The 16,626-nt window shown below is 36.9% G+C and overlaps 1 protein-coding gene across 1 annotated transcript; it reads right to left on the bottom strand.

Annotated features, from left to right (window-relative positions):
- Window positions 1-573: 573 nt before the first annotated feature.
- On the bottom strand, window positions 574-13,202 carry LOC133713327 (protein SEMI-ROLLED LEAF 2). Its single transcript, XM_062139330.1, has 19 exons — window positions 12,762-13,202; window positions 12,248-12,322; window positions 11,418-11,533; window positions 10,226-10,340; window positions 9,968-10,096; window positions 9,014-9,061; window positions 8,708-8,850; window positions 8,403-8,599; window positions 7,999-8,291; window positions 7,576-7,725; window positions 6,922-7,449; window positions 6,683-6,829; window positions 5,071-5,143; window positions 4,502-4,626; window positions 4,094-4,297; window positions 3,875-4,012; window positions 3,644-3,772; window positions 1,091-1,318; window positions 574-932 (listed from the first exon to the last, which is right to left on the bottom strand). The coding sequence occupies exons 1-19, from the start codon at window positions 12,894-12,896 to the stop codon at window positions 777-779; spliced, it is 3,129 nt and encodes a 1,042-aa protein (XP_061995314.1). The 5' UTR covers window positions 12,897-13,202; the 3' UTR covers window positions 574-776.
- Window positions 13,203-16,626: the final 3,424 nt, after the last annotated feature.

Here is a 16,626-nt window from a genome sequence, read left to right as displayed (position 1 = left end):
GTCAAAAGAAAAAGAACAAGGGTGTCAATTCCACTCTAAAATCAATTGCATAACTTCACAAGATTTATAAAAAGGACGATTGTTGCAAAATGGCTGAATATACACAAAATTTACACAATTTCAATACATATATACCAAATTTACAATTTCCTCAAAATATAAGAACAAAACTGCAATTAGTCTCTTGACCAACAATATAAAATAAATAAATAAACCTGCAATTAGCTTTGAAAAACTATGGTAATTAGCTTCTGAGACACATGACATTCTGGTGTAGGAATGAGCAAATGTGTGGTTTAAGGAATAAACATGCCTGCAAATGTGTGAAAGCCGTATACTTAAAACTTTAAGAACAGGTCGAGGAGGAATGAGCAAGATTACAATAGGTGAAAATTCAAGTGTGTAGTTGTAAAGGTAAAAGTACTACGACTAGCTGCACCTAGTTAGGAAAAACCTGATCATTTTCTTACTTGCATTGCAGATTCTTCTTCTACCCAATATGTAATCTGTACTTTTCTTCACTTCACCGTAATGGAATGAATAAGCCCTGGCCATACCAAATACATGTACAAGGGAGACCATCAAATGGAAACCTCCCATTGAAAAAAAGAATAAATGAATGAAGGCATTGGTTTATGGACAAAAAATGGTGAGGCCGATATCAGGAGCAACAACTACAAACAGTTAAGGAGTTTTCTGTGATTGAACTTGAGACTGATTCTTTACTCCAATGCAAAACTCAATTCTTACAATGGCTACCAACCTATGTCTAAAAATCAGCAACCAGCAGCCTTTAAAAAGTTATCATATGGGCTCGACGCAGGTAGCTGAAAGCGGGGATAATGTTGGGATTCAGTTGCACAAAGCTTCGGACCATTGCCCGCAGGTTGGTTAACCGGAACAGCATTTGCATCAAGGAATGGATTGCCACTCTGCAGTTCCAGATGGGTTCAAAACTCAGAACATTTTATAAAAGACACTAAGAGGCTAAGACAAGATCAAATAAGAACAATATGCATGCTATAGAAGGACTAGAATGTAGAATCCAACATTTTCGATTTAATATGTCAATCAAAGAGAAAGGAAGTACCGTAGGAACACCCAGGACAACCGAAGAAGGCGCTTTGTTTACTACATTGGAATCCTGAGCAGAAAATCTAATCAAACTTTCTTGCCTTTGTTGGGCAACCATGAAAGAAGACATCTTCTGCTGCTTCCCCATCTGAAGGGCTTCACATTGGCCAGCCATTTCCATGTAAGGCATATCTGAAGCAGTTGAGACTGACATTCTTCCTACTTGGTGTGTTGTCTCCACAACCTGCATACAAATTCACTTGCTTAGAAATATGTACAAGTTGAGCAACTTATAACTCTTAAGGATCTCTTCTATTAAAAATTTGAGCAAGAATAAATGAATATAAAATTTGTATATTTTAATTTATGCTTTACTTTCGCAGAATCTTCAATTAAATTTCTGTTATTAATCAGAGTTATATTCTAGAAGAAATTCCCTTTTCCAGCTCCCAATCCAAGAGTCGAAGCTAGCTGGAGCCGTTTTGTCACCACTGCCATTATGGCACCACCACCATTGTGATTAGTAGCACAACCTTACAGCAACCTTAAGAGAAAACTAACATGACAGCCCACAACACCACTTCATTTATGCCTTGGTTGCAGCCACTACCAACCCATTGTCAGTGTTTTTACCAATGACATCCAGTTGCAATGGACACCTAATCACGTAGCAACTACCTCCCTTCCTTCTCAAAATCATCATCATAACTACAGTAGCCATCATATTCTCTATGTAACCCATTGTCACTTTTTCCTATGACCATGTGTTATAGTCTGGTCTGGACTCTGCATCTGCAAATAGGTTTAGGGAATGCTTGGGAGTGCTCTTTGAAATGCTAAAAGTGCTTCCACATAGCTAGAAACGGTTTTCATTGAACTCAACAGATATAGAAAGTGTTTTCTAGCACTCCATAAGCACATTAAGTATTCCATGAAGAAGACCCTGAAAACTGAATGCTTCTTCAAAAAGTCTTACACTTTACAAGTGACTATGTAAGAAGCATAACTAACAAAAGCGGGGTCTTATGTAAAGCACATGGTACAGAGGCACTCCAAAAAATGCCTTTACTTAGTAATGAATCTAAATATTTTGTGATCTCTAATAAGTGAAAACCACACAAGATTTTAGATTAAGAAGCTGTTTGCCATAATTTCACATTTTCTAATGAAAACCAAATCACTCGTAGACACCTGCTCTGTCACAAACATTACTCAAAAACAGATTGTTCATGTCATGCATATCTAATATTCCCCCAGCCTGTACACGTACCTCTTCAAAGTCCAACAAATATACAAAGCATTTTCAGAGCGGCTTCAAAGGATTTCCAAAAATGCAATGAAAAAGGCAAACTGCAGACTCAGATACCTTAGAAGTATGCCAAAATACCTTAAAAATATTGGTCGAGGTTGCAAGTTCTAGTTGACTTTCCAAATAGATTTATTATACTGGGTTGTAATAACAAACAACAGAAAGCACATATATCCTAAAAGTTTGAGGAAAAGGGACACTCAAATACTGATACTCACTTGATAGAACTCAACACCTAATAGATATTCTATATATGTATGCAGTTAACCTATTTGTAAAGTTTGACTTGTAAATATGGCATGGATATGCGAGGGGCACACCATGTATATGCTAGACAACGTCATTTCCCAAGACTATCTGTGAGGGGTTATTATTTCAGACAAAATGGGGTTTAAATGTAGTTTAGAAAGAATTGTTTGGTAATGTTTTTATTTTTGAATTCTCATTTTTCTTTTCCTAAAGAGAGAGAGAGTAGATGTGTAGGAGAAATGAGGGAGAGACATGAGATATGAGAGAAAATGCATATAATGAATGCTTAACTGTTCAAAATTGTTATCATGTTACAAATTTTTATTGCAAATCATTCGGTATAGTTTATCCACACAAAAGATAAGCAAGAGAGATAAAAATCTATGAGAAGTCACTTCTTGTCTACCTCTAGGAATCCTGAGTATCCAAAGCACATATGTAAGAAAACTTTTAAAGTGGATTGCCCTTTATCTACTCATCACTTTTGTCCACACTTTCCTAAGAAGAGGATTGTTCATATTGCAGATTGACTTATACGCAGACACATTACTTTATTGTCATATCCATGTCATTGCCTATTCTAGATTCTCTGTTCATATTAGAAGAAGGAATCAGAAGGTATGGAAGAATCTAGAAATTCTAACATAGCTCTCTTGCGATCCTTCTTTTTGGTTTCACTCTGATGAGTTGAACACTAATATATTATTCTTTGATGAGTGGTGATGAAGAAAATGTTTATTGTTCTTTGGTACAAATCTATTACTTGGTGTGATCGATCACTACTATTTACTAGCATTACCAGTGTAGGATAATGCCCATACAGGTCCTGCAATCATAGAGAAATAATATAACCCAAGTCTATTGCAGCCAGAACTAGTAAGAATCAGTTCTCAATACGGTTAGCATTTAGATAATCAGTAACTCATTTATTTTCATTAACTAATGTATTCATCAAAGGCAGATTGACACAATCCAATGACACTATATCAGTGAGCATGATAGCGTACTTACCGAATCTAAAAGCTCATTGACACTAATGAGGCTCAGACTTTCTGCGGCCAATTTTGTGTTAGGATCTGTTTGACTTTCAGATGCATTGGGTAAAGCGTCATCATCAATTATGAACATTGGAGGCTCAACCTGCACAGTAAAATTGAAAATGATTCAAGTAACTTACAGTATTTATTTTGTCTGCAGATATAGACAAAGAAAAAAAAATTGAAAATGATTCAAGTAACTTACAGTATCAGGAGCTGCATTATCTGGTAAGCGAGATCGGTCGATTTGTATGGGTGTCTCCGTGCTCAACGGAGCTCCCAATGGACATGTATCATCAGGAAGAAAATCGGTAAGTAACTGCTGCCTCATAGTTGACAATTCCTGCAGTACAACTAAACAGTCAGCATCACAATTCTAATAACAAAGAAGATATGGCTCATCTGTTCAAGTATGGATATTTACATCTGAGGACTTTGCCACTGTCTTCACTATCATGGTAGTGAATGATTCCTTAGTGTGAGTATTATCAGCTTTTTCTAAACCCGAAAGTGACCTTAAAGCATCTTCATCATCTTCTTTTGATCCATAAACTTTCCTTGGTTGGTCAGGGCTAGATTCAACAGCCTGTAACTTGGAGTCATCAACTAACCGTAGAAATGGATCAACCTGATAAGAAGACATTATAGCATGCAGATCAGTATCAAGTGATGTTAAATTTGGAAACCAAACGGACGTGTGTCGAAGACTAAGAAACTCTCTATTCCTCTATCTCGCCATCTCTCTCTCTCTGGATGGGGGTTGTTCCACGACAATGAAGAAGTTAGAGCATAATTAAGCAAAATAAAGATCAACCGGTTCTGTTACACCTACTGTTTCATTTGTAAGTGCTGCTTTAGCAGAAGGAGCAAGGGCAACAATGTTGTACGCATTAGCCGAGAAGATAATCATTGATGTTGCCAAGGTAAAGAGAGATCTGCGTCTTGACGGCTGCAACCCTGAAAATGTGAAAAGAAACCCCCCTACTTAAGAAAAACGGCGCCACGAAAATATTACAATTACCATAGTGATTCTTAGCAGTCATTTACATTTCAAAGCAACGGGATTAGTATATATTATCCAATCCAGAGTAGCAAACTAAAGTTTTAAAATCTCATCCTCATCAAAATCATACCCTCTTGGCCTCTGAAAAGAAGAATCAAATGTAACAAGAGAGAAGTAATAATACTTCCAAACCTCAATCACTAATTAAAACTTTTCATACCATTGCTAAATGTACAATTATTAAATAAGTATAATTATGACCTATGTAATCAAACTTTGATACTGATCGAATTCAATACCATGAGTCATGGATTTATACGATTAAAGAACTGCCAAGAATTTTATAAGTTGCCAGAAGTTATTATTCTATGTAAATTATTTGGACCTGAGTGCTTTACCTCCTCCAAGAGAAATGCTCCTTAACGAAAATGCTAACTGAAAACTTCGGATCAGAGTCTCATGGGATGTGTTCTACATGAAACAGCAGATCAAAAGAAACAAACAAAGTGAAAATGGGGACCAAAAAGAATTATGACAAGAGACATAGCATAATCCAAGCAACGGAAAAATAATAGTTGATTCATTCCGACCGAATGGTAGTTCTGAACTTCTGATTACCAGGAATTGATGTTTTATTTCTTTTGTACGTAAATCAAATACAGCAATTCTTTGTTTCAAAATCTCTTCTATTCAACATGGTAACAGCGATATGCTCCTGAAACTAAACCCAGTACAGCCCTTACCCTTACTCTCAGTTTTTTGACCTCCCTAGCTAGCCTATCCCCTCCTCACAGAATGCACTAGCCTTGCTTCTTCTCAGCAAGCCCAAGGAGAGGCCTCCCATTTTGACTGCCAATAATATTAAGGAGCAAGTAGTTTAGGGGCTAATCAGATTGGATATTTGGTATAAGAGTGAATCAACTTGGATATCTGGTACAGGAATTATAGAAACATTTTCATCCGAAATGAAGAATCTAATAAACTGTACACCAGTTTTTCATCTTAGGACAATTTTGACTATCAAGTCAAAGAGTTCTCAAGTAGCTTCCAGGAGTCCTAGGTGTGTCTTCTTGAACTTGGACTTGGCACAAGTTCACTAAAGTTGAATGGAGTATAGATTGCTTTGTTAAACAAGTTTTCCTTCAGTTGTTTCTTGAATTTTTATTTAGTAAAGATTGGCTATTTTTCTAGATTTAACCCCAAAGAATGAAGCACAGAGTCAACCTTTCTTCTTCTTAATTGTAAAAAATTGCTTCAAGTAGAGGATGATATATATGATGAGGTGAAGTATACTATCTATATTTCTCAGTGAAGCTGAAAGTTTAAGTTCTCTCTAGTACCATTCCTAAAATAAAATAAAAAGAAGAAAAAACTGCAAATGGAGCTCTACGGTAGGATTCTCCGCTTTCCTTTTCTCCTTTCCTCTGGGTAAGGCCACGACACAAGCCACGAGGATTTCAATATATTAGCACAGAGGAGAGACCGAAGACTCAAAAACCAGGGCAATTGTTTTTATTTGAGTCCAAATTTGAGGTCACACACAGAATAGTGAATTTTTTTATCTCTCATCTATGATAAGCAAGACTTTGCCAAACCACAGCCTTTAAATGAAATTTAACATTTTATGCTTGCTCCAACTTGCCCTAGCCTGTTTGATAGTTTTAGGAGCTGACAGTGGTAATATATACTGGAAATAGAGTCGGTGTATACTTGTGTATATGCGTTGTGCACCCTTGGAGATTTCTTCGTTAAATCCTTGTAACTTGTATAAAAATACTAAATTTTCCCCCAAATGCCGACTTGTTTTTGGAAAGTACGTTATGAAGACTATGTAATACATCATCAGCTTATTGTATTTAAAAAGTAAAGCCAAGAAAAGACTTCAGATGATATGGATATAATATGAAAAGAGAAATCTTAATTTGAAAAGAAAGAATGGATATATAAAGCAGCATAACTGCAAATATTGTCATTAATGTATAACTAAACCTACAAGACTGGAAGTTATACCTTAGTCCGAGCATATAGCAACACAAGGCTGTAGGTATGAGCAATTGCTTGATAGTTTTCAGGCGTATTTAAAGGGGAGATGGACTGTGCCCAGATAGATGAAAGCAGAAGGGTAATCTGGCGACTGCTTAACCTAAGGGACATTGTCTGCAAAAATTAGTGAGAAGAAAAATGGTCATAACAGAAGACAATAAGGAATGAATCTATTCAACATAGATAACAGAACCAACAATCCATACCGATTCATTATGTGGAACACTTGGAGCTGTTGTATCAGCAGTCATAGTTGATGGTTGCCTTTTCATACTGTAGTTTCGGCTTAAAGTTGACTTCAATCTGTGCATTGTAGGATGGTTGTTGTGTGTAGCTTCCTCAGCACCTAGCGGTTCATTTGAAGCTGCTGCGTGTCTTTTTGAACTGAATTTGGATTTCAATCTGTGCAACATCGAGCCGTTAGTAACCTTTGCTTCTTCACCAAAGACAGCATTGTTCTTGGTCTCATGAGTAATGTTTTCTTGCGAGTGAGATGGCTCCTTCTTTAATTTCTCAAAGAGAGCAGCTGAAGAAGAAAACACAGATACAGTTCTTGAGAGTGTCCTTCCAATAGGACTTTTCTTTGAAGTGTGGGGAGTAGCAGCAAGAGGACGGGGGCAAACAGAAGATGGAACAAGAACAACAGACAATATACGGTGTGCACCGACCCTGGTTTCATGGTCAGCACAGACCATAGCTACGAGTAATTGATGAAATAATGCCTCAGGAAAAGTCTACAGATTTCCAAACATTCAAACCAGGAAATGAAAAAAAAGAAAAGAGAATTAGAAACGTTGCTTGGTAAGTTTGTGACAAATAAATGTAAATCAATCGAAGTGAAAGAGTTGATGAACTCGTGCCTTGTTTTTATATGACAAATCAGGTATTGTTGCCACAATTTGACCAGTACGGTAAACAGCAGAAATTGAGGTTCTCGCCATAACAGTAATATTAGACATGTTTTCTAACATCACAGCCATCATGTCAAGAACAGGACCTGCGTCTCCTACCTGGTAAAAATAACAATATAGAAAACTATCTTATGAGACTAATTGACTTCAAGTACCACATTATTTACAAATTTTTTTTTAGTTGTAAGTATAATTATTACTAATAAGGCATTTATTAGGCATCATTTTTTTTTTCCCTTGTGTAAAAAGAAACAGGATTTATTAAACAGAAGAGAAATACAAACACAGGACAGGGAACGAGAAGTCCACACTTCTTGTCCACTGAACAAGGCACTGATCGACTAATGGAAATATGAAAGATGTTACCATCACCTTATGTGTTAACTCAACAAGGCAGTCATCCACTGCTGCTCGAAATTTTCGGTTCCATTCAATAACTTCTGTCCCCAAATTTGAATCATCAAGTGAGCAATGTATACTTTTCCGCAGATGTCTCATCATATCACTCAATGCACCAATTATAGCAACTGATGATTGAACCTTTGTTTCTCGAGCAAGCGAGGTGGCAACATCAACAATGTCCAGCTGCATATTTGGGTTTTTAAGAACATTCTTGTGATCAAGATGCTTAATTAAGATGGACAAAATGAAATGCCTGTTCTGTCCTGCAAGAAATTACAAAGTCATCAAAATATCAATTAAAGATTGCAGGAGAAAGACCAGAAATGCTCCCCAAGGGGCAAAAAAATATAAGAAATCTAAAGGTATTCAAATACCAGAATTTTCAATTATTAACTGCATATTCATCAAGACAGACAGAGCAAGCCCATGTTTAGGAGACCAGAGATTGCCATTATCAAAATATCTGAACAAAGATTCCAAAACCCGCCGTACAGTTGTAGCTTCCTTGGCTAACTTGGCAATGTTATGAAGGCAAACCCTTGACCAAAATCCAGGGTTGTGCATATCCTCCCTGTAACAACAACAACAACAACAACAACAAGAAAGGTAAATGTTAGGTATGAAAGGGATACATGGCTGCAATTACTGAACACTGTAAAAGAAAAAAAGAAAAAATTACCCCAAGACATTGACGCCTCCTTTTTCACCCACTATCAACCTCCAGGATGGAATCCTTCTCATGGGTTCTACTGAAGGAGAAACTTCTTCTTGTTCTGAATTTTTCTGTACACCTCCATAATTTTCCAAGACAACTGAAACAACCTGATTTAAAAATCAAAATAAAAAGTTATTGGAGGCTAAATATCAGGATCAATAATGTGAACAGAGCATGATCCCACCTTTTTGATTACGGAATCAGCAATCAAGAAAAGTGTTTAAAAACAAATTATATAAGAAATATCAGGATCAAAGCCAAATAACTTACATTGTCAAATTCTGTTGAAATGTGAGAGAATTCACCCATGAACCAAACCTGCACATGAAATGATCTTACATTGTCAAATTCTACTGAAGTGTGAGAGTGCTTGTGACATGGAATCCAGCAGGGAAAGGTCGAGATAAGGATTTGGGATAACAATTAGAAAAGGAAATGCCTAATGCCAATTTTAACAGCCAGAAAGCAGCATGAGATTATTTCTGGATTTGTATGCCAGATAAGGGACTCATTTCAACATGCCAAGTCTAGCACTTAATCCTTCACTTCTGAAAGTATGTCTTTGCTATTCCAGGACCATTGTACAAACCCAAAAGTCACATTTCTCAAAACATTCTCAGTGCAGGTAAAGTTAAACCAATTTGTGTTGATTTGATTAATGCAAAGTCCAATATTTGTATGCCATTTAAGGACCATTTATATATGTCACGTCAACATTTACTTCACTTCCTGAAAGTATGACTTTGTTATTCCAGGACCATTCTGTAAACCCAGAACAGGCAGCAGAATCATTGTTGTAGAACATATTATAGATGCCAAGTTCTACTATCTAATGGACTCACATAAAAGTTAAAGGGAGGTATATATGTATGATACATACAGCAGCTATGACATTGCATTACCCCATTAGAGTCTTCTCTTTTTGTTTTGTGCGTGTGAACGTGGGAGTGGACAAGGGGCAAGGACTAAACAGTTACATACATCCAGAAAAATATGGGTGGAAGAAAAAACACTTAATTTGCTTTAATTGTCATTACCAAATTTTAAGCCTTACAATTCTCATTTTTTTGGTCGGGGTCTAACAGTTGTCAGTTATGTATGACATTTCAAACAAAACTTTCATAGGTTGGTAACAAAGTCAGAATTATCAAAATTTTGATAACATATGCCAAAACAAGGGTCACAGCATGAAGTAATTACAAAAAGATAATGAGGATAGATTACCATTGATGAAAGAGCTTGAAGCCCAGCTGCCCGCAAATTCATTGCTGTCCCATCCTCCCTCATTTCTTGAGCTATTTGACAAAGTTTTGGAATCATGCTGTCTAAGTTAAACATATATGTACCATCCTTCTGCACAATCAAAAAGGTCACATGATCGTAAAAATTAATTATCTTCAATTGAGTACTACCAAAGGGCCAAAAAAAAAAAGATGAAAGACAAACTACAATCTGAAAGATAAAGAACACACCAACTCCCACCTGATTATTCACAAAGTCGAAAAGAGTTTGGCATCCTAAAATACGTATTTCATCATGTCGTGTTTGATCAAGCAGAATTTGAGCAATGCTAAGTAGACTACTTGCAAACAATGGCCTGCAAACATAAACAGATCAAAGCTTGTATAGCTATGCATAAAATAAGCTTGAAACGACTTCAGAAAGTAGTTGTGTTACCTCTTCCCAATAAATCACTCATCATCTAGACAGAAAAGTATTGCACAAAAGACTACTGGAAAAAATAGATGAAAAACCCACAGAATGCAAGTAATTTTGATGTGTCTCATATTCATTATACACTCTACAATGAGACACATGAAGATTACTCTAATGGTCATGGTAGACAAAATGAGTCTGACAAAAAAAGCTAAGCTGCATGATACACAAAGATGTTTAGTTTGTATGTTTCCATCTTCATGCATGCTTGCAAGTTATATATATATATATATGAGATCTTTTATTATCTCTGTAAGTTTATATCAATTCTTAAATGTCATTGATATGTACTTCCATCCACCTTATCTAATGTTTGCTTGAAAGTAGTGTTACCTATTAAGAAAAGCTCAAGAGTGTGTTTGAGTTGTCTCTATGTGTGTATGCACATCATACAGGCTCTTAGGCAAACAAAAACACTGGAAAACACCAATATATGACCACATTCATGGCATATATCATATGAGAAAATTCATAAAATGAGTCTCAAGATTTTGCATCAGCCAATACCATAAAAAATTTAATAAAATAAGCATCATCCTGCATCTCATAGTTATGTGCATTTATTCCAGTCAACTAGCCTCTTGTGAAATCTATGCAAAGATAAAATTCAGACACCAGATATGTTAAACTGTGCGGTGGCTTGTTGAAATTCCAAATCTGCTCATGTCATTATTTATTTGGTGTAATAATGGTTGATACAGTAGTGTCATTTTCATAGAGTAAAAACTCAATTAATATCTCATAAGCTAGGTAGTTAGTGGAAGTTATAAGCCACAATTGCTTTGCTTCAATCTGATTATCTGGCTATAGGAAATTCTAGCAAGAAATAATTGTCTCCGTTAGAAAGCCAAAATTAACTTAGCACTCCAACCAACAGATCCAGTTTTCCTCATAACTGAAGAAACAAATATGCTAGGCAATAACCGTAATCTGTACTTTTACGTACTAAAGAACTCACATTTGATCCTTACAAGAAATCAACAACTTCCGGTAGATACACATGACCACTTTCACAGAGTGGAAGTTCTCAGTTCTCAAGTCCTTGTAACATCTTTGCTCCAGAGTAGATGTGATCTGAAATATATGAACTTCTATCAATGCAAGAGAAGAATACATGAATGAAAAGTAAAATAATACCTATAACCTAAAACACCAGACGATAAAGAAACACTGTTTTCAACAGGCTAGAAAATGATTTGCCAGCATAAGATCCAAGTACAGTAAACAAAATTATAACTATCAAAGCATCTTTTGCAATTACGTATCCTCTCTATGTAGCATTCAGTTCAAATTAAATCCCCTGCATAGGTCCGATGCAAAGAGATGCGAAACTCTGTTCCATGTACCTTTAGTTACCACTCTTGATGATCTTAGTAAACTGTGCATCTTACAATTTAAGCTTCCTCATCTTCCATCTGTATGATTTGTATTAATCTCTCACATGCAAGAGTCCCTTCCCATCCCCTTTACTATATACAGACTTAATCTAGAGCATTGCCTTAAACAATGTAGTTTTCTGACTCTATAACAGATGATGATCATATCTTCCAAGTTCCACCTTAATAGTACTGTACCGAAAACTTTGAGATTAAGCTTTTAGTCATCTTTTTAATTAGTTTAAACTCATGTAATATTCTAAAGAGATCTGTCATCACCCAAATTTGCTTATACGAGTAGCTCCATTTATAAGATGTTCCACAATCCAAACTCAGATGATCACTTAAGTTCACAAGCAGCAACATGAACCACATATAGATGGGTTTCAAGCATTAAAACAAGAGCTAGCACCTTTGGAATACGGAGAGGAGTTTTTGAGGCATATTCACATAGTTTACTGATCTTGCGGTCATTTGGTTCTTCATCCTGCCAAAATATTTTGGGATAGTTAAGTGACACGACGACTGAGGAACAATCATAATATTAAAATTTTAACACATGAGAACCAAAATCTAAATGATCGATGATGAAACCAAAATAAAAGAACAACGTAACCGGAAATCACAATTTTCCTTTGGTTTCGCCTCATTTTCTAACCTCATAACAAATTCATAGTAAGAGGGTTTCTCATTTCTTGAGACGCAAGTTACCCTTAAACATGAACATAATTTCCGATCCTTTTATTCACAAAAATCCCTAAAACCTAAAAATCTGAAAAATTTCACAATTACCATTCCTTTCGCTTTAAACATTTACAGCAGAAATTAATCTATCTACGTAGAAATTTCCAGTACTCCCCACCCAAAATTAAACATGACAAAAAAAAATTTAAAAAATTAAAAATAAGAAAAGGGAAATTAATTACCGGAGAGCGAGGAAAAATCTCGGCGAGCAACTTCTTGTAACGCTTGACGGGATGGCGTGATCTGGCGCGCAATGCAGGACAAAAGAAGCAGAGGCTTTCACAAACAGGGAAAACTTGCCTTGAGATCATCCCCATCTTTTTATTTTGATTTTTCCTAACTCCCTCTTAATGATTCTCATAAGCCAGCTCTCAAATATTTGCCTCAAAATGATCAGAAAACTGAAAAATTATCAAGTTTTGGATTAAATTTTTGGGTTTTTGGTGTGAGAGAGATGGGAATTGGGGTGAAGGAGCCTCCGGGGATCGGATGGTGGAGGGAGAAGAACAAATGGGCGCGAGAGAGCGCCGGATCACCGAGGTTCCGCCACCGGAGGAGGAATGTTTTAGAAGGGAAAACAAATATATCAAACTTAAAAATTTGTTAATCTCCCTCTCTCCTCTTTCACCGTTTCATATTTACTAGTTTTGGGGCTTTTATACCAAACTGTTATCGCTGCAACGGCTATATTTGGCACTCTTTCTTCACATCGTTCATACAGGTGGAGATTATTCTTTAAAGGGAAAATTTCGCAAACAGTACACCAAGTAAAGGCCACTAATAATTCTTATACATAAAGTTCCAAACCAAACATTTCGGTACACGAAATCTGAAACTTGACCCACTATCAGTACGACGTCAATTTTTGACACCAAAATGTCCATTATGCCCTCAGTTCTTTTTTTTTTTAATAAATTTTTTTTTCTGTTATTTTTTTTTTCCTTCGTTTTTTCTGTTATTTTGTTTCCTTCGTTTTTTCTGTTATTTTTTTTTTCTTCCTTCGTTTTTTTTTCCTTCGTTTTTATCTCTTTCTTTCTTTTCACATGACTAAATATAGGCTGAGTTACAAATATAAGCTGTAGGACCATAAATCTCACCAATTGGAGGGCAAGGGCGGCGTTGGAAGCGAGGGAGTGAGCGTGGAGGTGAGGAAGGCGGCGTTGGAAGCGAGGGAGTGAGCCCGGAAGAAGGAAGAAGAAAGAGATAAAAATGAAGGAAAAAAAATAACAGAAAAAACGAAGGAAAAAAAATTATTAAAAAAAAAAAGAACTGAGGGCATAATGGACATTTTGGTGTCAAAAATTGACGTCGTGTACTGATAGTGGGTCGAGTTTCAGATTTCGTGTACCGAAATGTTTGGTTTGGAACTTTATGTATAAGTATTATTAGTGGCCTTTACTTGGTATACTGTTTGCGAAATTTTCCCTTCTTTAAATTATCTTGGACAATTGATATTGAGACTATCAAATCTACCAAGGAGGAGGTGATTTTTTTTTTTTTTGTTCAAAGCAAATGGGTGTCAATCTATTAATAGCGGTGAAACAATATTACACAATGACCCATCTATAGTTGGCTATGTTACAATCGAGTCACCATTTAGACAACCTAAATGAAGCTTAGATAGCTTTGCTTTGGATGCGTTAACTTCATGTAACCAAGTAACTTTAACACTATTAAAGTTCAAACTAAGTAATTCAAGTTCAAATCCTAATGTATTCATATTTTCTCTTAGACCAAAGTACGTTGAGGGGGGCTTTCTCAAGGACATTATTACACATTATTTCCTTGACCTTTTCTGACCTTGTCTCCTTTAGGATTGGCCACACGACACGCTTCTTCTTAGATGTGCTGATCAACTTCAATTTCTTAAGTTTCATACCTTCAGCTTTGGACTAAATACGCATGCTGAATAATAAGTATTTTTTTGACCTAGCCGCTCTGCTAGGGTTACTCGTTGGCTTTTCGTCCTTGATAAAATTCCCAAATCTTATGGCTAACGCCATAGATGGTATCGCTGCTGTGCTTGCCCCCTACGACGTTGTCGACCTGGGGAGGGCTGACGGTGCAGCGTCGCAGGATGGCTACCGCCCTTTGGTGCGTCGTGGTTTTCTGCATTTCTTTCTGGTGCTTGCCATGTTCAGTCTCGGCGGAGGTAAGTTTGATCTGGGCTTGGATCTAGCTCGAGCTGGTAGTGGTATACGTCCTATGTGGGCTGTATCTGTGAGTGAGAGCGGTGGTTTTGCCGTTCTCGTGGGTGAGAAATTGATGGGGCTGAGAAGTCAGGCTGATCTGCTGGTCGGTGGCGGTGGGTGTCATCGGAGTCGTGTGGGTATAAGGCGGGGCTTTCCTCATGTTACTGAGGACGGGCTCGTTTCTTTAAAACCACGGAGGAGGGCAATGGTTCTCGAATTGGGTACGACTGGTGATGCAAATGGCAGCGGTTTGGCTGCCGAAGTTGGAGATCACTACGCTGATCATGGTGGCGGCAGCTTCGGCAGTAGTGATGGTTGTGGTGGTGGAGTCTGGCGAGGTGGCCCTAGGCTTGCTGGTTTGGGCTTGGGACCTAGGAGTGTTTGGGCCTCGAACTGGATGAGTTGGCTACTTCACGGGATTCTGCTTAGGTCCACCCATCTGGGGTGGGGCTGGTTGGGTGGCGGCGTGACCTGCGACTTTTGGTTGGAAAGGTACCGGTGGTCTCAATGGGCTAGGGTTTTGGCCTACCCTACTGCTTGGGCCTGCGTTGGAAGTAGTTGGGCCTCTTGGGTATTAATCTGGTCTGTGGGCCTCAAGTTTGGGCTCACTGGTCTAGGGGCCCAAGTGGGCTGGCGTACCCTGTTGCTAAGGGGCTGGATGAATTGGGCCTATATGGCCTATAGTATTGTTTAATTTCAGTTTGGGTCGCAAAAACAGGGCCTTAGTTGGAACCTTTTTATGTAAGCTTCGAGGTTTCTAGGTTTTTATTAGAATAAAGGTGCGTGAATTTACCAAAAGGTGGGTGTACTAGGGATTTTTTGGGATTTTATTCGTTTAGAATAGGGTTTCATGAGGTTCTAAGGAACGATTCTTTCTGTCGACCCCAAAGGGGTGTTTCGTTTTTGTACTGCTTGCTGAATTATAATGAAAGGGTTGACCTATTACCATAAAAAAAAAAAAAATACCTTCAGCTTTGGACTTGTCCTTATTTACCGCCACTAAGAAAGGAGAGATCCAATAGGAAAGAAATTACGAAAAAGGACCGGACGTCTGAAAAAACCTCAATAGGAAAGAAATTTTGAAACTCTTGTAACATGAAAATGCTGAAGACTTGTTTGGAGCATGTTGGATGTTTTTTTTTTTTTTGATCAAGTGCATGTTGGATGTTAGTGGAGTGTAACTAAAATTGTAAGAACCATATAAATATGGAATTTTTTTTTTTACCTCTTTTGTATATGTTTAGGATTTTCAGTTACTTCTTATGATTATATTGCTAGATATTCAAATGTTTATAATAATTTGCCCAATCTTTTCCACAAAAAAAAAAAAAAAAAACAATTTATCATGAATAAATGTTATTCAATACATTACTTTAGAACGTTGTTCGATGCATCTAAAGATTTGCTAGTCATGAAAAAGGACTTCGAGAAAACCTCAATAGGAAAGAGATTTTGGAACTCTTGTAAAATGAAAATGCTGAAGACCTATTTGGAGTATGTTAGATGTGGGTGGAATGTGACTAAAATTTTAGAACCATAAAAATATGCGTTTTTTTTTACCCTCTTTTGTTTATTTTTAGGATTTGGATGTGGGTGGAATGTGACTAAAATTTTAAGAACCATATAAATATTGGCCTTTTTTTACCCTCTTTTGTTTACGTTTAGGATTGTCAGTTGCTTCTTATGATTATATTAAGACATTGCTAGATAGTCAAATGTTCCTAACAAGTTTGCTCCTGCCCTTTCCACACAAAAAAAAAATCATGAATAAATGTTATTCTATACATTGCTTTAGAACGTTGTTCGATGCATCTAAAGGTGCTAGTCATGAAAAAGGACTACATGTCTGAAAAAA

Source organism: Rosa rugosa, chromosome 6 (genome assembly GCF_958449725.1).
Source record: "Rosa rugosa chromosome 6, drRosRugo1.1, whole genome shotgun sequence".
In the NCBI taxonomy this organism is placed as follows: domain Eukaryota; kingdom Viridiplantae; phylum Streptophyta; class Magnoliopsida; order Rosales; family Rosaceae; genus Rosa; species Rosa rugosa.
Note: the sequence above shows the minus strand (reverse complement) of the source record. Positions and strands in the feature narration are given on the sequence as shown.

Excerpts from the sequence above, each read along its gene's own strand:
- LOC133713327 (XM_062139330.1), bottom strand. The coding sequence starts at position 12,896 with ATGGGGATGATCTCAAGGCAAGTTTTCCCTGTTTGTGAAAGCCTCTGC. Across the intron at positions 8,600-8,707 it reads GGAGGCGTCAATGTCTTGGG|GGAGGATATGCACAACCCTG; the intron begins GTAATTTTTTCT and ends TTGTTGTTACAG. Across the intron at positions 933-1,090 it reads TTGTCCTGGGTGTTCCTACG|AGTGGCAATCCATTCCTTGA; the intron begins GTACTTCCTTTC and ends CTGGAACTGCAG.